The sequence below is a fragment of the Prionailurus viverrinus genome, chromosome F2 (assembly GCF_022837055.1).
Source record: "Prionailurus viverrinus isolate Anna chromosome F2, UM_Priviv_1.0, whole genome shotgun sequence".
Lineage (NCBI taxonomy): Eukaryota > Metazoa > Chordata > Mammalia > Carnivora > Felidae > Prionailurus > Prionailurus viverrinus.
Genome location: NC_062578.1, coordinates 41539977 through 41563405, shown reverse-complemented (window position 1 = coordinate 41563405; position 23429 = coordinate 41539977). Strand labels below are relative to the sequence as shown.

Here is a 23429-nt window from a genome sequence, read left to right as displayed (position 1 = left end):
AGAATTACCATAGGACTCTGTGATTCCACTCCTAGATACATACCCAAGAGAATTAAAAAACAGGTACTCAAATCTTTGTACGTAAATGTTCATATCAGCACTATTTACAATAGCAAGAAGGCAGAAACAACTCAAATGTCTATCAAAAGAGGAATGAATAAAAAATGCGGTCTATCCATACAATGGAATGTTATTCAACTATGAAAAGAAAGGAAGTACTGATACAGGCTCCAACAAGGATGAACCTCAAAAACCTGGGAAGTGAAAGAAGCCAGACACAAAAGGGCCACATATTGTAGGATTCCATTTTTATGAAATATGCACTAAAGGCAAATCCAGCAGACAGGAATGGTGTTTCCAGGGTCTATGGGGAAGGAAAATAGGGAGATATGCTTAATGGGTTTGGGGTTTTCTTTTGGGGTGATGAAAGTGTTTTGGAACTAGATAGATGTGGTGGTTGCACATGTTATGAATATAGTAACTGCCACTGAATTGTATACTTAAAAAGATAGATTTTAAGGGCGGTGCCTGGGTGGCTCAGTCAGTTAAGCGTCCTACTTCGGCTCAGGTCATGATCTTACTGTTCGTGTGTTAGAGCCCTGCATCGGGCTCTGTGCTGACAGCTCAGAGCCTGGAGCCTGCTTCTGATTCTGTGTCTCCCTCTCTCTGCACCCCCCCCCCCGCCACTCATGTTCTTTCTCTCTCTCTCAAAAGTAAATACATGTTAAAAAAATTTTTTTTAATGGTAGATTTTGTTATGATTTTTACCTAAATTAAAACAACAAAAAAGCATACCCAAACTGTATTCCACATTAAATCTAGCAAATGAATTTCTAAATTGACAAGTTTTCCCTTACCCCCAAATAACATACAACTACGATCCATAAATGTTTCTAAGATACTGTCTCCTTGGATGACACACTGAATTCCAGTCTCCCATTTCTTCCAGGATCTCTGTCACTCCTACATCACACTAAAGAAAAGGGGGAACTTCTTACGCGACTCATAAAAAATACATTCAGATTCTCGATCTCTATTTGGCCCTTTATGATTGAGCTTTCACATCATAGCGCCTTACCTTCTTTTCTGAGGATGGTCTAACTGCTGGGGCCCTTAAATACAAACCCATTCTTTGGGTAGAGTCCTGGCCTGGTCATTTGTGTGTACAAGTCCATCATCGGCTGCGTACTACAATGCAAGTTAGAACAAACAGGATCATAAGATGGACAAACTGCCACTATGGACGATTAGCATTTCAACTGAATAGATCTACGGACACTACTATACGACATTTAGAATGTAGGAAACAAGCTCAAATGCTGGTAAGAGCCACATATGTAACAACTAATCCCAAGTCACCACTTCCTACTTAATAAAACCTTCTTTTAGGGAAGGGGTTAGTTAGAGTGAACACAGGGATAAAGAACCCATAACACAATAAACAAACATGTCAGATCGTGCTAACGGTACAGTTTCCATGATATCACAGGTGTGAGTAGATATAAAATAGTTTGAGTACCAACTATTTGCAAAGTATTGTCCAATAAGCCCAGCATCTGCAAGCAACTCTGTGAACTTTAAATATTGTATTTGTAATATCAACCTAATTTTCTCAGGCAGACAGCAGATAAACATAATAGCGGCAAGAGGCTTAAAGAGATACTGATTAAAGTCAGTATTCTGAGAAAAAACAAAAACTAAAACCATTAAAAATGCAAAGCATTAACAGTAAAGGATAAAGCAAATGGCAAATCAAGTTATAAGAATTATGTAAGGAGACCAGAGAGTCCAGAATAAGAGGCCCATCAAATATAGATACAGGTTTATTTTCACGACCAGAATGACATTCTCCTGATCAAATATTTTCATGGTAGTTTGTCTTCATGTATTCAGTCCTCATTCTATAAATCTCATTTACCAAAATGGGCCCAACCCAGGCACTTCAACTTTATAAAATCACAGATTTTTAAAAAGTTTACCTATTTATTTATTTTAGTATTCCCTACACCCAACGTGGGGTTCGAACTCACAAATCTGAGATCAAGGGTAGCATGCTCTTCTGACTGAGCCAGACAGGTGCCCCTACAAAATTACAAAATTGACAACAGAACCCATGTCCTGCATTTTGTTTTGGACATCAGAATTCTTCCCTTTTTGTGAATCCTTGCCCTCTCTGGCTTCATACCCCCTTCCCCACTACCACCAAGTGTGAAGTATAGAAAAATTACGTCGAAGTAGAAGGAATTTTGCTAAGGGTAGGAGAAACATATATCCAAAAATTATGTTTAAATATAATGTTTGTAGGAAATGACATATGCCATTATTATCTTGAGATGTTTTTTAGAAGGCAGAATCGGAAACTATCAAGAGATTTCACTCAACCAATTATTACTAAGTATTTGCTTTATGAACATATTACATAACCAGAAATAAAATGAAAACCTCCCAATACATCAACAGCAATGAATACACTGTAAATAAAGGTAAATACAAAATATACTTAGGAGAACATAGTTTTAAGTCACACTCTACTGATTTTGTCTTATGGTAAATCTATACCCAATCTGGATTCCTATAGCTAGGGACTATTACCAAAATAATTGAGGACAGAAAAAAATAAGAAGACACAGACTCTTGGGGCACCTGGGTGGCTCAGTACCATAAGTATCCAACTCTTGATCTCAGCTCAGGTCATGATCTCAGGATCACGGTTTCAAGCCCTGTGTGATTCATTCAATCAAGCTTGTGATTCATTCTCTCTCTCTCTTTCAAAAATAAAAACTTAAAAAACAAAACCATTAAAAAAAAAAGAAAACAAAAAAATGGATATGGACTCTCAAAGACTGAATGTATGAGCCTTCATGTAAGAGTGATATAAAATTAAGATACAAAAGATTTTGGATTTTGTAACTGCCTTAAAACTCAAATTACTAAAGACATTGGAATAATTTGATATACTTAATTTGATAAATGAGTTTTATATATAATCTTTTTCTTTTCTTTTTTTTTCAAGGAAGCTTTATGCTCAATGTGGGGCTTGAACTCACAACCCTGGGATCAACAGTCGCATGGTCTACTGATTGAACCAGACAAGTGCTCCTAGTTCCTACGTAATCCTAATTGGTTGATCCAGGTCACGAACTCCAAGCACTTCAGCAATGAAGGCCAAATTCCTTGAGATCAAATAATTTTGTATGATCTTCTTACTTCTGATTATACCAGATAACTCTACTCCAGGCTTCAATGATTCCCTAGAAGATACTAGAAGATAAACTGCTATAAACTGAAGTTATTTTATCTCAACTTTGAAGCACATCAATCTTGTAGCTATAAATCTAGAAATAACTGCTTTTACTTGTTTCTGGTAGAATACCCACAAAAGCCAGCCAGAGAACACTTCATAATAAGAGCAATTTTGCTTAATCTCACAACCAATTTATGTGTATGACCTCTTAATTCTAGTCATTGCAAAGCTAAATGTTGACCAGTCAAAACAAAATAGAAAATTAATTGACTTCAAAATAGAAAATCAGCTGACTTTTAGAACCTGAAACTTTGCTTGTACTTTCCAGAATTGGAAAACACTGGGAGAAAACACGAACTCAAAAGTTTATTAAGCAACCTCCTCAATAGCCTTCAGTAAAATTCTCTATTCCTTTCAGAATCTCATGAATCTTATGTGAAGTTTAGAGTAACTGTTTCCCCCACTGCAAGAGCTCCCAATAGGCAGCATAATGGTTTAGGGAAGAAGCAAAGTATGTACAATAGTCCCCCTTATCAGCAGTTTCAGTTACCCTTGACTGACCAGAAGCAAATGATCCTAACACAATCCTAACACTACATCACGATGCATACGTCATTCACCTCACTTCATCTTACCACACAGGCATTTAATCTTTTCACATCATCACAACAAGGGTAAATGTAGTACAGTAAGATATTTTGAGAGAGAATGACCACATTCGCATCCCTTTTATTACAGTTCTGCTTTATTATTGTTAATCTCTGTCTTTGAATTAGAATTTATCACAGGTAGGTAGGGATAGGAAAAAAGAAATTACAGGGCTTGATTCTATCTGCAATTTCAGGCATCCACTGGGTGTCTTGGAATGTTTTCTCCCATAGATAAGGGGAAAAGATCTACTGATCTCTAAAGACCTCTTACTTCCGGTATGAATGTGTTAAGCCAGGCAATAACAAAAAATAACTTTTGTCTAACCTTCATTAGATATTCTTCATTTGCCAGAAAATACACTTTTAATTTTAAAAGCCCATAAGAACATTACAATAACTTGGTAGGCTTGGGGCATCCCCACGGAGATAATTTTAGACGAGCTCCACAATCCTCCGGGATTCATGGACGCCAAGCTTGTAAACCCATTCCAATGGTGAAACAGACTCTGTAGGCATAATCCTTACAACTCCGTACTGTAAATGCTCAAGGCCTATTTTAGGTTTGATGATTATATCCATAAATACTTCTCGGCTCTAGAGACTCAAGCAAAGTTCAGCTTCAAGAAGAAAGATAATTTTTGCTATTAATACAATAAAAGAGTTTCAAGATACTGATTTTTAGGTATTGCAAGAAAGGAATTTGGGTTCTAGGTAATTATGTGATTCGAGGAAAGAAAGGTCTCTGCTCAGAGGAGATGGCAATGAGGAGATTTTGCTCACTCTTACAGAGCTCTTATAGAGTTTACCAAGAAACATCTCATTTCGTAACTTGAGTCGGAAAACAATTGATGGACATAGGCAGTGGCAGAAAAAGTTGGTAAGAGCCAACATTCGTTTCACAAGAATTATCACAGATCATTTCATATAAGGCTCACCAAATATCCTACAGCTCATTTTAATAAGTTAGCATCTAAAGATTCATTGAGTCTCCTTTGTTTTTTCCAGGTTAGGTAGAGAGGCCTTGACTACTTTTTACATACTCAAATTGCATGTTTAAGTACTTTTTTTTGGGGGGGGGGGGGTAGTCAAGAATTAGAGGAAAACTCCTTCTTAGCCAATCCTATTCTAGATAAAAAGACCCACATTGCTGTGTGCCCTGAAGAGCTTTCCCAAAGTAGCCCAATTTTCAAAAAGAGCACCAACAGATTATATTGAGACAATTAGAGTAGCCTGGAAAAGTCCTAATCTTGTCAAATGGGTGAGTTTGAAAATAGCACTCAAGGGGTGCCTGGGTGGCTCAGTCGGTTGGGCGTCTGACTTCGGCTCAGGTCATGATCTCACAGTCCATGAGTTCAAGCCCCGCGTCGGGCTCTGTGCTGACGGCTCAGAGCCTGGAGCCTGCTTCAGATTCTGTGTCTCCCTCTCTCTGACCCTCCCCCATTCATGCTCTGTCTCTCTGTCTCAAAAATAAATAAACATTAAAAAAAAAATTAAAAAAATTAAAAAAGGAAAAGAAAATAGCACTCAAAACTAGTCCCCCTGACTTTGCCTCTGGTTCTTTTTGCCTCTATAAGCAAACCTATTAGCATATGTACACATGAGGTTCAGAAAATCTGCTCTTTCCTGGCTGCATTCTTTAGGCAAATCAACTTAAGTAATAAGGGCACTGTGTATTTTCTTCTTCAAGCTACTGACCTGGTAACCTTGGAAGAAGTTAAGAATTTCCTTAACTCCAGTATTGTAGGCCAGGCCCTGCATTCTGACCACCGTGCCAGGCTGTGGAGGGACACCGCTAAGATTAGCAGCTGTAGGGAAGTAGCCAAGACTATTGGGCGAACCTGGGGGGCTAAAGGGAGAGAAAGCACAGTGAACCAATAGGAATAGACAATGTCCAATATTTATTCTAAAAGCATCAGTTATGTAAGGAAACAGACTTCCTCAAGGTGATCTTTCTTAGAATTCTCAGTTATCTCTCCCAAGACAGGTAAGAATACCATAGCTAGTCTGTCCCACGTTTCCACAAAAGTCCAAAGTTGAAAAGCAAAAGGGTTAATACAGACTTAAGTGCAAGTCTTCCCCAGAGATCCAGTTCTGAGATTCTTAAAGGGACAGGAAAGAGAGAATTAAGCCTTCATAGTCACTCAACCACAAAGCGCTACTTCCAAAGCCCAGCTCATTGATGATTAACTGGGTAGTTGCCAGGAATAGTTAGGCATGAAAATGCATGAATTCAAAGCACTAATAGGAACCACAGCCACAGTGACCAAAAGGAAAAGAAAAAGAGAAAAAAAATCCAAAGTTATTGCTCCAAAGAATAGACAGTTCTACCCACATATACAAGCAATTGTACAGCATAAAACACAAAGTACTATAGCACTCATGAATTAGTTCTTCCAACCTTGATTGGAAAAAAAGGTAGCGAAGTGGGTAAATCGGAAGGGATGCATAACAAGTTAAATCAATCACTTAACACAAAGGGAAAATTGATGCTTGTGTCCTCTCCGTGCTATCTGCAGCAATTACCTCCAAGAAGAACAAGCCAAGTGAATACATAATTATTCTTTATGTGGCAATGCAAGTGATTACCATATTTTGAAATTAGTTTCACCCTACCCCCCTACCCAATTTGTTTTCCATCACAGTGGCCAGATACCCATAATTGAAAATACATAGAGAAAAATTATAAAGGTGTTAGTAGCTTAAGGATCAATCAAGACCCACAGCTTTAGATTATTCAATCTTCTAAATCTAAGTAGGTAATTATCCAACTTCAAAGACCAGTAAACACATAATGGAAGGGCTAAGAATCTTTGAGATTATTTATCCTACATAATCCTAACTGATGGGTTAATAGGAATGGTGCCAGATGTGCATATATTTCCAGACTCCATTTTTTTTTATTAGTACAGAAACTTTGAGCAAGTCACTTAATTTCTCTGAACTTCAATTTCATCATTTGCTAAATGGGGATAATAGCACTTTCCTAGTTTCACAGAATTGTTCTTCGGATTCAATAATCCGAACATACCAAGTTACTCCATAAATCATAAAATAATTTGTTACCTCATTCTTGTTATTTCCATAACCATCATTCCATTTCATCATTTTTAAAATATCAGAGCGTGAAAAAATTACTTGACATCAAGCTGCCCTTAATCTTTTAAGTCTATAAAGCAGTGATCCTCAACTTATGTGCATATTAAAGATAGTTGGGAGATGTTTCTAACTTTGTGTGGGGAGAGTCTATTTAGAGACTAACAGTCAATCTATATGTAACTATAAGAGCAGATACAGAGGGAATGCTGAAATTTATGCCTGAGTAGAACTTTAGCAATCACTCAGACATACCTCATCGTTTTCACAGAGGTAGAAACAGAAACTAAGAGTTAAATTATTTCCCAAAGGTCACACAACTAGTTAGCTCTTCACCAAACCAGAACCACCCAGAGTTTTTAACCACCATTCATTCAAAGACCATATTTGCTCATGTCAAATGCCTGATAACTAATTCTCGAAAACCACCAAGACTTCTCTATGTATTTAATTGAGTAACTAGGTTTTTCCTACTAACTAGTAGAGTCAGATTGTTCCCACAGTATACAACTTATTCTATGACTCTGTCCCGGCACATTCTATACCTTTGGCTAAAGATCTCCTATAAATTAAATCCAGGTGTCTAGTACCTTCAAAATACAAACAAGACAAAATAGATGAAAGTTATCCAACTAGAAATGTAACATTTTAAGTGACAATTATGTTCAGTATCTATAAGGTAACACCTATTTTCAGGAAGCCTAAACTCGGAATCACATCCTTATTTTTGCACTAGGATTTCTGCTGTACACAAGGCATCTTAAGGAAAATTAAATAATTGTGTATGTACCTGACAGGAAATGAGAATAAGAATTTTCTGTCAACCTAAATGCAAAGGTCTTTCAGATTATTGAAATCAGAATCAACAAAAATAACTTATTAAAAAATGACAAGATATTGACAAGGTAAACCTCTATGTAGAAAATAAAAAAGAATTTACTAAAAACAAGGTAGAAAAAACCAGTCCAGCAAGGTAACAAAATACAAGATCGACACATATAATAGATCAATTGCATTTCTATACACTACAGTGGAAACACAAAAATGAAATTAAGAAAGCAATTCTATTCACAATAGCATCAAAAAAAAAAAAAACCACTTAGGAAAAAAATTTAAAAAGGAATAGTTAGACTTACTGAAAACGAAAAGACATTATTTGAAAACAAAAGATGATCTAAACACAAGGAAAGACAGTCAGGTTCATAAACAAAGGACTTAATATGGTTAAAATGGCAATCTTGTCTAAATTGACCTACAGGGGCGCCTGGGTGGCGCAGTCGGTTAAGCGTCCGACTTCAGCCAGGTCACGATCTCACGGTCCGTGAGTTCGAGCCCCGCGTCAGGCTCTGGGCTGATGGCTCGGAGCCTGGAGCCTGTTTCCGATTCTGTGTCTCCCTCTCTCTCTGCCCCTCCCCCGTTCATGCTCTGTCTCTCTCTGTCCCAAAAATAAATAAACGTTGGAAAAAAAAAAAATAAAAAAAAAATAAATTGACCTACAGATTCAATTCACAAGCTATCAAAATCTCAACTTTTTTTTTTTTTTTTTTTTTTTTACAAAAATCAACAAAACTGAACCTAAAATGTGCACAGAAATGCAAAGGACCCAGAAGAGCCATACTCTCTTGAAAAAGAACAAAGTAGGAGTTATGTTTGCTAAATTTAAAACTTGCTATAAAACTACAGTGATCAAAATGGTGTGATACTCCCATAAGGGTAGGCAATGATCAGTGGAATTGAATTGGGTGGCCCGAAATAAACCCTTACATTTATGGTCATTTGAATTTTGACAAAGATTCGAAGACAATTTGGTGAGGAAAGAATACAAGCAAACCTTGAAGATCCTGTGGGTTTGGTTCCAGACCACTGCAATAAAGTAAACATCACAATAAATAGAGTCAAATGAATATTTTGGTTCCCCAGTGCACATACAAGTTTTGTCTAGACTATGCGGCAGTCTACTAAGTGTGTGCAATGCCATGAGGTTTAAAAACACACCTTAATTTAAAAATAACTATTTTGGGGGGCATCTGGATGGTTCAGTTGGTTAAGCGTCTGACTTTGGCTCAGGTCATGATCTCTTGGTTCATGAGTTCGAGCCCCACATCAGGCTCTGTGTTGACAGCTCAGAGCCTGGAACCTGCTTCAGATTCTGTCTCCCTCTCTCTGCCTCTCCCCTACTCACACCGTCTTTCTCTCTCAAAAATAAACAAACATTAAAAAGTTTTTTTTAATAACTATTTTTTAGAAGTTTAAAATTTTTATTTACTTATTTTTTACCTTAGAGAGGGAGCATGAGTTGGGAGAGAGAGAGAGAGAGAATGAATATGTCTTAAGCCCATCTCGGGCATCTCGGGGCTTGATCCCACCTACCCAGAATCATGACCCAAGCCAAAATCAAGAGTTGGATACTCAACCGACTGAGTCACTCAGACGTCCCTAAAAATACTTTATTGCTAAAAAATTCTAAGTATCACCTAAACTTTCAGCTAGTTGTAATTACTGATCACAGATCATAACAAATAAAATTATAGAAAACTACAAAATATTTCAAAAATCGCCAAAATGTGACAGAGAAACAAAGTGAGCAAATGCTGTTGAGAAAATGGTGCCGACAGACTTGCTTGATGCAGGATTGCCATACACCTTCAATTTGTTAAAAACAAAAACAAAACAAAACAAAAACAACAAGTACCTAGGGGCACCTGGGTGACGTTTTCAGTTGGGCATTCAACTCGATTTGGGCTCAGGTCATGGTCTCCCAGTTTGAGCCCCACATCAGGCTCTGTGCCGACAGCTCGGAGCCTGGAGCCTGCTTCGGATTCTGTGTCTCTCCCTCTCTGTCTCTAGCCCTCCCCCACTCATGCTCTGTCTCTCTCTCTGTCAAAAATAAACATTAAAAAAAATTTCTTAAAAAAAAAAAAAGAAATACACAGTATCTACACAGTGCAAGAGAGCAAAACACAATAAAACAAAGTATGTCTGTTGTCTTTCCAATAAATGGTGCTGAAATAATGTAATACCCACATGCAAAAGAATGAATTTAGGCCTCTACCTCATATCATATAAAAAATTAATCTAAGTTGAATAAGACACCTAAATTAAGAGCAAAGTTTACAGAACTCTGGGGCCCCTGGGTAGCTCTGTCAGTTGAGTGACTGACTCTTGATTTTGGCTCAGGTCATGATCTCACGGTTCATGGGATGGAGCCCTGCATTGGGCTCTGTGCTGAGAGCACAGAGCCTGTTTGGGATTCTCTCACTCACTCTCAAAATAAATTGAATAAACTTAAAAAAAATAAAGTAAAATTACAGAACTCTTGCAAGAATATGTAGTAAATCTCCAGAAACTTGGGTGATATATTACAACGAAACTGTAAGTGAGAAAATAAGACACTGATAAATTGTATTTCATCAAAATTTAAAACCTTTGTGCTTTAAAAGACATCATTAAGAAAATGAAGATAACCCACAGACTGAGAAAAAGTATTTCTAAATCACACCTTAATAAGGTCTCTCATCTAGAATATATAAAAAAAATCTTACCACTGAAAAACAGTACGGAGACTAATCCAGTTTCAAAATGCACAAGAGATTTGAACATTTCTCCAAAGAAAATATACAAAAGGATAATAAGCACATATGAAGATGCTCAAAATCAATAGCCATTAAGGAAATGTAAATCAAAACTATAATGAGAAAGCAAATCCACACCTACAAAAATGACTAAAATAAAATCAAGTTTAAAAGGTTGTGGAGAGGGGCGCCTGGGTGGCTCAGTTGGTTAAGCGGCCGACTACGGCTCAGGTCGTGATCTTGCGGTCCGTGAGTTCGAGCCCCGCGTCGGGCTCTGTGCTGACAGCTCAGAGCCTGGAGCCTGTTTCGGATTCTGTGTTTCACTCTCTCTCTCTGACCCTCCCCCGTTCATGCTCTGTCTCTCTCTGTCTCAAAAATAAATAAACGTTAAAAAAAAAAAATTAAAAGGTTGTGGAGAAACTGAACTCTCATACATTGCTGGTTAGAAATGTAAAATGGTAGGGCACCTGGCTGGTTCAGTTGGTGGAACATTAGACTCTTGGTCTTGGGTTGGGGGTTTCAGTCCGAAGTTGGGTATAGAGACTGCTTAAAAATAAAGTCTTAAGGGGTGCCTGGGTGGCTCAGGTTGTGATCTCATTGTTTGTAAGTTTTAGTCCCCCACTCAGGCTCTCTGCTGTTGGTACAGAGCCCGCTTCAGATCCTGTTTCTCTTGCTCTCTGCCCTTCTCCCACTCGTGTGTGCTCACACTCTCTCTCAAAATAAATAACATTAAAAAATTTAGACATCATAAAAAAAAAAGAAACAGAAATGTAAACTGGTGAAGCTCCTTTGGACAACAGTTTCGCTCTTTCTCAAAAGTTAAACTTAGAATTAACGTATGACACAGCAATCCCACTCCTAGGTGTAAACCTTATACTAGAAATCTGAAAATTTATATACATGCAAAAACTTGAATGTAGAGGTACACAGTACCATTATACTTAATAGTCAAAACACCTTCAAATGTCCAACAAGTGATAAATGGACAAACTAAATGTCGTAAATCCCTACAATATTATTAGCCATAATATTATTTAGCCATAAAAAAGAATAATGTACTGACCCATGCTACAGTATGAATGAACTTCAAAACATGCTCCATAAAAGAAGCCAGGCACAAAGACCACATGTGGTATGACTTCATTTATATGAAGTATCTGGAAGAGGCAAATCCACAGAAACCAAAAATAAGTTGGTAGTTCTTTAGGGATGGGGTTACGGGAGAGAGTGAAGGGGGTAGAAGGGAGGTGAATAGGAGTTTCTACTAATGGTCACCAGGTTTCTTTTTGGGGTGATAGGTTACTCTAAAATTAGAATGTTATATTATCTAAAAATTGGATTATAAAACTTGTAAAATTAGCAGCACAACTCTGTAAATACACTAAAAATCGAATCATACATTTAAAATGAGTCAATTTTCAAAGCAAGAAAGAGTATCCAATGGAAAAAAGACAGTCTCTTCAGCAAATGGTGCTGGGAAAGCTGGAGAGCAACATGCAGAAGAATGAAACCACTTTCTTACACCATACACAAAAATAAACTCAAAATGGATGAAAGACTTAAATGTAAGACAGGAAACTATCAAAATCATAGAGGAGAAAACAGGCAACAATCTCTTTGACCTCAGCTGTAGCAACTCCTTACTAGACCTGTCTTAGAGGCAAGGGAAATAAAAGCAAAAGTGAACTATTGGGACTTCATCAAGATAGAAAGCTTCTGGACAGCAAAGGAAACAATCAACAAAACTAAAAGGCAATCGACAGAATGGGAGAAGATATTTGCAAATGACATATCACATAAAGGGTCAGTATCCGAAATCTATAAAGAACTATTTAAACTTAACACCCAAAAAACAAATAATCCAGTGAAGAAAGGGGCAGAAGACATGAATAGATACTTCTCCAAAGAAGACATCCAGATGGCTAACAGACACATGAAAACATGCTCCACATCACTCATCATCAGGGAAACACAAATCAAAACCACAATAAGATGCCACCTCACACCTGTCAGAATAGCTAAAATGAACAACTCAGGCAACAACAAATGTTGAAGATGTGGAAAAAGGGGAACCCTTTTCCACTGTTGGTGGGAAAGCAAACTGGGTACAGCCACTCTGGAAAACAGTATGGAGGTTTCTCAAAAAATTAAAAATAGAGGGGCGCCTGGGTGGCTCAGTCGGTTGAGCATCCGACTTCAGCTCAGGTCATGATCTCACAGTCTGTGGGTTCGAGCCCCGCATCAGGCTCTGTGCTGACAGCTTAGAGCCTGGAGCCTGCTTCTGATTCTGTGTCTCCCTCTCTCTCTGCCCCTCCCCTGCTCATGCTCTGTCTCTCTCTGTCGCAAAAATAAATAAAAACATTAAAAAAAAAATTTAAAAAAAAAAATTAAAAATAGAATTACCCTCTGATCCATCTGTTGCACTACTGGGTATTTATCCAAATGAGACAAAGATGCTGAATTAAAGGGGCACATGCATCCGAATGTTTATAGCAGCACTATCAACAATAGCCAAATTATGCAAAGAGTCCAAATGTCCATCAAGTAACAAATGAAGATGTGTTACATATACACAATGGAATACTACTCAGCAATCAAAAGGAATGCAATCTTGCCATTTGCAACAACATGGATGTTAAGTGAAATCAGTCAGAGAGACAAATATATGATTTCACTCATATATGGAATTAAAAAAAAATTTTTTTTAAATGTTTATTTATTTCTGAGAGAGAGAGAGAGACAGAGTGTGAACAGGGGAGGGGCAGAGAGAGGGAGGCACAGAATCCAAAACAGGCTCCAGGCTCCGAGCTATCAGAGCCTGATGTGGGGCTTGAACTCACAAGCCATGAGATCATGACCTGAGCTGAAGTCGGACGCTCCACCGACTGAGCCACCCAGGCGCCCCACTCATAAATGGAATTTAAGAAACACAACAGATGAACACAGAAGAAGGGAAGGAAAAATAAGATAAAAACAAAGATGGAGGCAAACCATAAGAGATTTTTAAAAATATTTTTTTAATGTTTATTTATTTTTGAGAGAGAGAAGGAGACAGAGAATCTGAAACAGGCACCAGGGTCTGAGCTGTCAGCACAGAGCCCAACATGGGGCTCAGACTCAGGAACCGTGAGATCATGACCTGAGTTGAAGTTGGATGCTTACAGACTGAGTCACCTAGGTGCCCCATAAAAGACTCTACTACATCGTATGTTAATTTGAATTTGAATAAATTTTAAAAAATAATAAAATGGGTCAATTTTACAATATATAAAGTGCCTCAATAAATATGAAAAATCATAGCATTAACTTTTCAGCTAATTGAGTTAAAGACCAATTTATAGTCAATGTCTGAGATATTCAATGCTTTTCATGGAACATAAATTACTGAGTTATAAAAAAATCTTAGGATGTGCCTGGCTGGCTTATTTGGAAGAGCATGAGACTTTTAATATCGGGGTTGTAAATTCGAGCATCACATGGGGTGTTAGAGATTACTTAAGTAAATAAAACTTTAAAAAATTTTAAGTCTTTTGGGGCGCCTGGGTGGCGCAGTCGGTTAAGCGTCCGACTTCAGCCAGGTCACTATCTCGCGGTCCGGGAGTTCGAGCCCCGCGTCAGGCTCTGGGCTGATGGCTCAGAGCCTGGAGCCTGTTTCCGATTCTGTGTCTCCCTCTCTCTCTGCCCCTCCCCCGTTCATGCTCTGTCTCTCTCTGTCCCAAAAATAAATAAACGTTGGAAAAAAAAAATTTAAAAAAAAAAATTTTAAGTCTTTTATCAGATTCTGTGTAGATTAAAAAACATTATGAAAGATAAGAGAAATTTCAACATAAGAATAGCTTCAAAATATGTATGGATTTATCTGCCACAACAGAATAAGGAGAACACAGAAATTATGTGCATTTGCTTTATGGCAGTAATTTAGAAAAAGACAAGAAATTCAAGCAGGAAATTTTCTAACCACTCCAATTAAGAACATAAATGAGACGGATGCCCAGGTGGCTCAGTCGGTTGAGCGTCCGACTTCAGCTCAGGTCATGATCTCACGGTCCTTGAGTTTGAGCCCCGCGTCGGGCTCTGTACTGACAGCTCAGTGCCTGGAGCCTGTTTGAGATTGTGTCCCCCTCTCTCTGCCCCTCCCCCACTCACACTCTGTCTCTCTCAAAAATGAATAAACGTTAAAACAAACCATAAACAAGAGCTACCCATCAAAAGCAGATTATACTAGTAACTCATCTTAATCTTTACATTCAATCGTTCAGTCGTTACTGTTTTGGGTTCTTGCTGCCATTATACCGTTAGTGAGGTTTCAGATTCTCAAGTGCAAGTGTTTATCAATGTCTCATGCGTATAGGAGGTCCACAATGTAACTTCTACTCAGAAGCCACAAAGGTTAAAAAAAAAACTGATAGGACTAAAAAGGTAACACTGAACTCAAAGGTCCTGTGGTTGGAAAGATTGTACCGTAGGCACATAAGCAAGAAGGTTGCACTTGAGGGGCATCTGAGTGGCTCAGTTAAGCGTCCAACTCTTGCTTTTGCCTCAGGTCACGATCTCAGTTTGTGGGATCAAGCCCTGCATTGGACTCTACTCTGACAGGGTGGAGCCTGCTTGGGATTCTCTCTACCCCCCTCAAAATAAATAATATTAAAAGAAAAAAAAAAGGGAGAGACTGCACTTGAGCTGGGTGCAACCCCAATAAGAATGAGGGGAGGCAGAGGAAATGAAGGGAAAAAGAACACAAGAAGTAAAGACATTATTTATGACCACTTGCTGGGACAAGCTGCACTGAGACAGTGTTAAGAAATTGCTTAATGAAACACATGAATAAGTGTATTATAAAGCTGTTGAAGATTCCCTCCACTGTAGTACTCCATGTCTTCTCTGTCCAGTTAAAAACTTTTTCAAACCCAATGTAGAGAAAACCTATATTTCTGAGAAGTTATGACTTCCTTTCCTTTGAAGTTAGGAGTTTTGAATATAGGTTTCCTTTCATCTGACTACCTGCTCAGAGTTCAAGATTGTTATTCCCATATCAATAGCCTAAGAGTCTATTGTCAAGACTACCCAAACATTTCTTTTCTATCCTTTATTTTCCCAGATTCGAATTTATATCTAATTTTGTAATACCCAATGTATTTGAGTAAGTCTTACAAAAATTCTTGCAGAACAGGGAAAGATATATGAAAATACTGGGGGCTGGGGTGCCTGGGTGGCTCAGTCGGTTGAGTGTCTGGTCATGTCAGGTCATGGTCTTGCGGTTTGTGGGTTTGAGCCCTGCGTCGGGCTCTGTGCTGACAGCTTGGAGCCTGGAGCCTGCTTCGGACTCTGTGTGTCTCTCTCTCTGCCCCTCCCCTGCTCATGTTCTGTCTCTGTCTCAAAAATAAATATAAACATTAAAAAAAAATTAAAAGAAAAAAAAAGAAAGAAAATACTGGGGCCAAGATGCCTACCACATCAGAACACTCATAATACACACTCTGTTGAAAACAAGCCTCATAATACCCTTCCTCATTTACTAATTACAAACTACTAAACATTGGTAACACAAATTAATGTCATCAGATGACATTCAAAATCAAGGTAGTCATAGTGTGACAATATTCTTAATTTGAAGACTTGCCAGATTTCTCTTGAAAAGAGAAATCAAAGCATTATGTAGTCTGTTAGAGAAATAGGTTAAGTGAAAAGATTCATGAAATACATTCTCCCCTCTGATGAGTTACAACACATTAACCTAGGAAATATTCCCTTGCCAAAATTATTGCACAACCTTTGTAACAACATTCATCAACACCACAGTGTTACAAAGACCATGTATTCAGAAGTGACTCTTTGAATTCCAGCAAGGGTGAAGTCTGGAGTCAATTTTCATGTAGGAAATTTTTGATCTGACTTGACTTTTTCATCTGAAATCAATAATCTCAAGGTTAATTTTCAGCACTGTTTATGAATTTTGTATGGCAGTTGCCCATACTCTGATTACTACACCTGGGCTCTTCTTAAAGACTAGAAGATAAATGTTACTACTGGGAGAAACTAGGTAGGGTGTATAGGAGATCTCTCCCTAGTATTTATTACAATTGCATGTGAATTAAATTATACTTCTCTCAAAAGCTAAGTTTGAAAATATGAAATATAGGCATCTCCCAGAGGCTTGGTTTTTCTTTTTCTTTTTTTTTTTTTTTTTTTTTGGTTCAAATGCAAAGAATTCCAGAATGGAATACGATAATGCTGTACAACAAAGCAAACAGTGCAGAATGCCTCAATATTACTAAATCTACATTGCTTAGGTAGAAATAAGCTGATTGTATAACAAATGGTTATCCCAGGAAAGAAATAATCTCTACCACCCCCAATCTTTCACATGGGCATGCAAATGAAGCACACTCATGAATAAAATAAAATATCCCTTGTCCTCTTTCTTGGTCCAAGGAATATGTTACTTTTTTAGTGTCCTACAAAAGGTGAGGTGATGCATACAAAGACATTTATGTTAATCTGGCTTTTCTTAAATTAGATGGCATTGAGTTAAAAAGCAGATTTTTCACCGGTGCTACAGCTTTGATGCAAAGGAGAATACGCTTTTCCTAGAAAACTGAAAGATCAGAATAAAAGGTGGGACTTCATGCAACTGGAGAGGAAAAGGTGTGATCTAACAGAGTTTTGAGTGGTAAACAGGGTGGGCATGAACATATTGGCCTAACTTCTTTGTACCCTTGGCTAAGCTCTAGGATACTAAGGAACTGGAACGGTCTTCCAAAAAGAGGGGAATTGGGGGTGCCTGGGTGGCTCAGTAGGTTAAGTGTTGGACTCTTGATCTCAGCTCAAGTCATGATCTCACTGTTTGGTTCATGAGATCGAACCAGGCGTGGGGCTCTGCACTGACAGTGTGGAGCCTGCTTGGGATTCTCTCTCTCCCCTCTCTCTGTCCTCCCCGGTGTGCTCGCTCACATTCTCTCTCTCAAAATAAACAAACTTAAAAAAAAGGAGGAGAAAGAATGTCCATAAACAGAAAATAAAAACCACATATGCTTTTATTTCACTTACTCTTCATGATGTTATTGTCACAGCCACACATTTAAACTGCCAAAAACTTATTTAGTATTAAATTGTTCATGGGGCGTCTGGATGGCTCATTTGGTTAAATGTCCGACTTCAGCTCAGGTCATGATCTCGAGGTTCGTGAGTTTGAGTTTGTGTCTGCTGTCAGCACAAAGCCCGCCTCGGATCCTGTGTCTCCCTCTTTCTTGGCCCCTCCCCAGCTCAAGCGTGGGCACGCTCACACTCTCTCTCAAAAATAAACATTAAATAAACAAACAAACAATTCATGTTTTCTCCTTAAATTGTTCCTCAAGAAACCCAAATCCTTATGATAAAAGATGCCATATCTCAGAGCAGTAGCCACTGGAGTTTATCTTCAAATTTTTAAAGAGACCAAGTTAGAGACAAAATAAAGACAAATGCTCTTGAGCTGAAGGAGACCACTGACAGCACTGACTTTGAACAGGGTTACATACATACTCCGTCAGCTGCTCTATACCAGAAAGAGTCCAGGTTTTGTTAATGTTCCCAACAGATATCACACAGAGGTACTAAGTAATAGTTTGCTCAGTTAAATTGAAAGTCAAAAACAGTTAAAACCAGGGTGCCTGGCTGGCTCAGTCAGTAGAGCATGCAACTCTTGTTCTCATGGTCCTAAGTTTGAGGCCCATGTCAGGGGCAGAGAATAGTCAAAATAAAATAAAAATAATAATAATAATAAAATCTTAAACAGTTAAAACCAATCACTTCTTTTTGAGGGACATGCTTTATAAATTCTGCAAAATACTTGGCATCTTAAACTCTTAAAGTAATGAACACATTAAATTAATTTCAAGTCAAACTGACATATTTTATAAAAAAGTAGGGAATTTAAAAATCTTTAAAAAGAGACACAAACTCCAACACTTCTGATTAATATCCTTTTTTAGCCTCACATGTGTTCTCTTAAGACTTCCTCCATTTATCAGGGAATATGGTCAAAATATACGTGAAAACTTACGCAGCAATTTTTCAATAGCCTCAAATGCTTTATAGTCATGTCAGATTAGAGTTTAGTGGTATTATTCCAAAGCTGTGAACTATTTTATAGTTTTTTGGAGTTCATTTTTAAAAATTATTCTAGATTTTGCAGTATAAATAAGAGGACATTCCCATGTTTCAACACCTTGTTTATGTGGGCAATTTCATTACAATTAGGGAAATGTCAATGAAAATAATGAACTATATTAGGGGTTATTTGAAAGTATTAATTTAAATTTAATACACATGATCTTTGATTAAAAATTTCATTTCTGTGAAATTGTCCTACAGAAATAGATGTACTTAAAGATCAATAAAAACTTTAATAGAGAACAAATTTTTTTTAATGTTTAAAAAAATTTTTTTTTTTTTTTTTTTTTTTTTTGAGAGAGAGTACAAGCAGTGAAGGGCAGCGAGGAAGGGGGACAGAGGATCTGAAGCAGGATCTATGCTGATAGCAGCGAGCCCAATATGGGGCGTGAACTCACGAACTGTGAGATCATGACCTGAGTCAAAGTCAGATGCTCAACTGATTGAGCCACCGAGGTGCCCTGAGAAAAATTTTTTAAAATTAGAGGTCTAAAAATAAAGGAATTGTTAAATTCTCATGTATTTTCACCCTTGTGACATCATGCAGAAGTTTTAACCTCTCATAGCAGGTTAAAAAAAAAAAAAAAAAAGGAAAGAAACAGGTGCCTGAGTTGCTCAGTCGGTTGACTGTACTGTCTCTTGATGTTCGCTCAGGTCATGATCCCAGGTTTGTGGGATCAAGCCCCCCAATCAGGCTCTGTCTCCCTCTCTCTCCTTCTCCTCCCCTTCCCCACTCTCTCTCCCAAAAATAAAAAAGGAACAAATGAGCAGTACATGTTAAGTATGCCACACTATTTAGAAATGCAAACATATGTGTGTATTCTCAAACCAATAAGAGTGATTGCTTCTGGACTTAGAGGTTTATAAAATGGGAGTCTACTTTTACTCACTATATTTCTATACTCTTAGACTTAACAAGAGGACCTTACCAACTTCAAAACTACTAGAAAAAAATTAACCTACAGGCAAGGGCATGAAATTACAGGAGCTATCAAGCCATAAATGTCAGTTCCTCCTGCCTTTGGGGTTTCCATTCAAGACTTAAGTTCCCATCTTACCACGATAGCTAGCTATTTCTAAGGGATTCCTTCTTTTCATAGGATCCAGCTTACAAGTCAACAGTGGAATAGAATACTCTGCAAATGTATTCTAGAGTTGAGAAATAGCACCCAAAGGAACAATGCTTTTTCACTCCTGACATTCTGATGGTGTAGACAAAGATCTTTCTTATAACCAGAACCCACTACTAGCCAAGTGATTGTCACAGGGTCCAGAGAAGGTGACAGACTGGGACTCGGCTGGGCACCTGACACAGTACTCAACCATGAACAATCATTCATGCTTCTGAGCTTCTTCAAACCTTCAAAAGATGGCCAACTGACTATTATTGCTTCCTCCCTATTCTTCCCCAGTAGAATAAAGAATAGCTGTGGGGCACCTGGGTGGCTCAGTCGGGTGAACGTCTGACTCTTGATTTTTGGCTCAGGTCATGACCCTGTGGTTATGGGATGGAGCCCCATGGTGGGATCTGAACTGAGCGTGGTTCTCCTTAAGCCTCTATTTCTCCTTCTCTCTCTCTCAATCCCCCTCTGCCCCTCTCCCCTGTTCATGTGCTCTCTTAAAGAAAGAAAGAAAAGAACATGTATAATAACATTAGTGAATATTTTTTAAATGCCTAATTAAGTAACAAATGTAATGAACTGTGGTTACAAGCTTCACCACTAGAGATTCTACAGTTTCTGCTCCATTCTCAAAAACTAGATGGAGAAGGAAGAAAACTACAATGTGACATGGCAACTATGGGGATAGGATAGGTTACTTCCAGATCACTTATCAAAAAACTTCACTTACATATTGGTGGAAGTACTCAAAACATGCAAATAGCTTGGGAAGGAAAAATAAGGCCTGAGATAAGCTAAAAATTTTTGAGCAATATTGCTTGCACCAAAGTAAAATTTTATTCTAATAACGTGAACCGGTTACTGGCTAAACAGTTTTTTTGAAAAGAAAATTTAACAAAATTTTGAGATGTCATTATACATCCAAGTTAGATTCACAAGCAGTCAGACGTGAAAGGGACTTCAAAAACTTGGTCAATCTTATCATATTTTAAGAACCAGAAAACTTAAGTGACTTGCCCCAGTTAGAATAAGAGCTGAGACTAAATCTTAGGTCTCCTAACTTCCAGACCAACAGCTTTCTCTCCATTATACCTCCTGCCTTCCAGAAATTGAACAGAACTCAAAAGAATGAACTGGATTAAAACTATGTTGATTCCAAGAAAAGTACTGACGAATCTCATCTTGGACTTGTTAGTACTGGTTTGGGGTGTGGGTGGGGCGAACAAAATACAAGTTCTGTAAAATTTAAAAGTTTTTATTTATTATGGGCCGACATATGAATTGATGCTACTTAAAAATATAATTGTTCTTATGGGTTTTCCTGTTTTAAAATCCAGTTACATGATATTGCCACGCTGTTGCGATACTTACAGTGCTACTTACTTATGGTCCTAAGACAGGAGCAGGAAACAAAGGAAATTTGTCTCTGTGAGTAACCTAAAGATCCTGTCAATACGTGGTGAAAAAATAAACTTATTTTGGTCTCGAAACAACCTCTGTGGTCAGAGAGATAGGACAGAGGCTGCTGCCTGCCATCCTAACCTTCAATGGCAGACAATATTCTTTTGTGAACCCAGGCACTGGCCATCAAAGGAGTCCTTTGTTTCTGTCCTTCGCTTCCACTTCCACCCGAGCCTCACCTGGGGTAGTATGCAGTGTAGTTCATGAAGAGCTGGGTGCCCGCCGGATAGTATGCCGTGGAGGGCTGTAGTGCTCGTGGATTCAAAAGCACAGAGGGCTGATAAATGGCAGCTTCGGTAGGAATAACCGCTGCAGGAGCTGGAAATGTGTAGGAGGGAGGAGACAGGCCTAAATAAGCAAAGAGAGAGACTTTAAGACCCATTTGTCACAACTGACACATATGCTAACACTAAAGCCATAAGGTCAGCGTTCCACACATCCATACATTTTGAAGAGACTAGCTCTGTCATCCCAAGCAGCTTTTTTATTATTGCATAGATTTAATATTTTCTGAATTCTTTATACCAACGTGAACTTTCTCAAATGTGTAATCTCCTACAAATCTGTAAAAACATTTTTAAGGTTGGTAATTTTTTGGTGAATCTTCAACTCATCAATCGTTGAATCCTGATCCTTCATACAAAATTTGATTAAAATGTCCAAATAACTTCCTTTTGATTACACAGATAACACCTAAAAATAATCTCAAAACCCGAATACCTGGAAATTGGGAGAAACCAATTAGCAAGTGAACTTTTACGTCTTTTCAACCATTTCATGATGTGATTTTTTTAAATGTTTGTCTATTTTTTAAAGAGAGAGAGCAAGAGAGCAAGAGAGAGAGAGAGAGAGAGAGCGAGAGAGCGAGAGAGCGAGAGAGAAAGAAAGAAAGAAAGAAAGAAAGAAAGAAAGAAAGAAAGAAAGAAAAAGCAAGCAAGCGAGCAGGGGAGGGGCAGATAGAGAGGGAGACACAGAATCCGAAGCAGGCTCCAGGCTCTGAGCTGTCAGCACAGAAGCTGACATGGGGCTTGAACCCACAAACCACGAGATGACCCGAGCCCAAGTCAGATGCTTAACCGACTGAGTCACCCAGGCACCCCTGATTTTTATTTTCTACTCTTGAGTGCCAGTTACTACAAACTAACCCTTTGAGGAAACAAACACAGGACTCACATCTAGTATAACTTCAAATTAAAAGCTGGGTTGTTGTTGCCCTTTTGAGAGCTATGCTGTTCTTTCATCTTATTAACTACTCTGTAGTAAGCATGAGATGCAAATTGTTATGATAAAAACAACTTAACCAGTTCCATGCATTATGCCCAAGCATAGATGACACCAGAGTGAATGGATCTAAGAATAGATTAACTGCATTATTTCCACCTAAACAAAACCCAGAAGGTGGGATTTGAAGCTAATCTAACTTTTTGGACCTGTTTTTAAAAAACAGACAACAGAGGTGCCTGGGTGGCTCAGCTGGTTGAGCATCTGACTCTTGATTTTGGGTCAGGTCATGATCCCAGGGTCCTGAGATGGAGCCCCACATCAGGGTCTGTGCTGAGTAAGGAGTCTACTTAAGATTTTCTCTCTCTCTCTCTCTCTCTCTCTCTCTCTCTCTCTCTCTCTCTCTCACTCTCTCACTCTCCCCCTCTGTCCCTCTGTTCACCCATGCTCTCTCTAAAATAATAATTAAGTGGGGGAGAGGGGAAAGTGGGTGACGGGCATTGAGGAGGACACCTGTTGGGATGAGCACTGGGTGTTGTATGGAAACCAATTTGACAATAAATCATATTTAATATAAAAAAATAATAATTAAAAAAAAGAACAAAAGACCACATATAACCTGAAAAATAACTCTCAAGAAATATATGTTCAAGGCTTCCAAGCATCAGCTGATAAAAAGCTCAGTTTAAACAGAAAATAGAAAAGGATGAAATTCTATTAACTTCCAGTTATTCAACATCTTCCAGGCCCCATAACCCTTTTAAATCAGACTCATTACTAGACAGTGGCTTTATCAAGCGGGATGAATATAACTATCCAGGCCATCTGCACCCAACAGAAGAGATAACTGAGGGGTGACCTGAATTTGGAATTCCTGACTTTAATTTCTACACCAGGAACTATCTAATACAGTTTG

General features: G+C 38.2%; 1 protein-coding gene across 5 annotated transcripts in view; it reads right to left on the bottom strand.

The window, feature by feature from the left end:
- ESRP1 (epithelial splicing regulatory protein 1) overlaps positions 1-23429 on the bottom strand; it is a 65135-nt gene that overhangs the window by 9208 nt on the left and 32498 nt on the right. For 2 of the 5 annotated variants that reach the window (XM_047841875.1, XM_047841874.1), the window contains exons 13-15: positions 21472-21640; positions 5590-5740; positions 1079-1188 (exon numbers count right to left, since the gene is read on the bottom strand). In XM_047841875.1, the coding sequence (XP_047697831.1) occupies positions 1114-1188; positions 5590-5740; positions 21472-21640 (395 nt within the window). In that variant the 3' untranslated portion in view covers positions 1079-1113. The remainder of the gene's footprint in view (positions 1-1078; positions 1189-5589; positions 5741-21471; positions 21641-23429) is intronic. The other 3 variants (XM_047841878.1, XM_047841877.1, XM_047841879.1) reach the window with 3 other exon arrangements.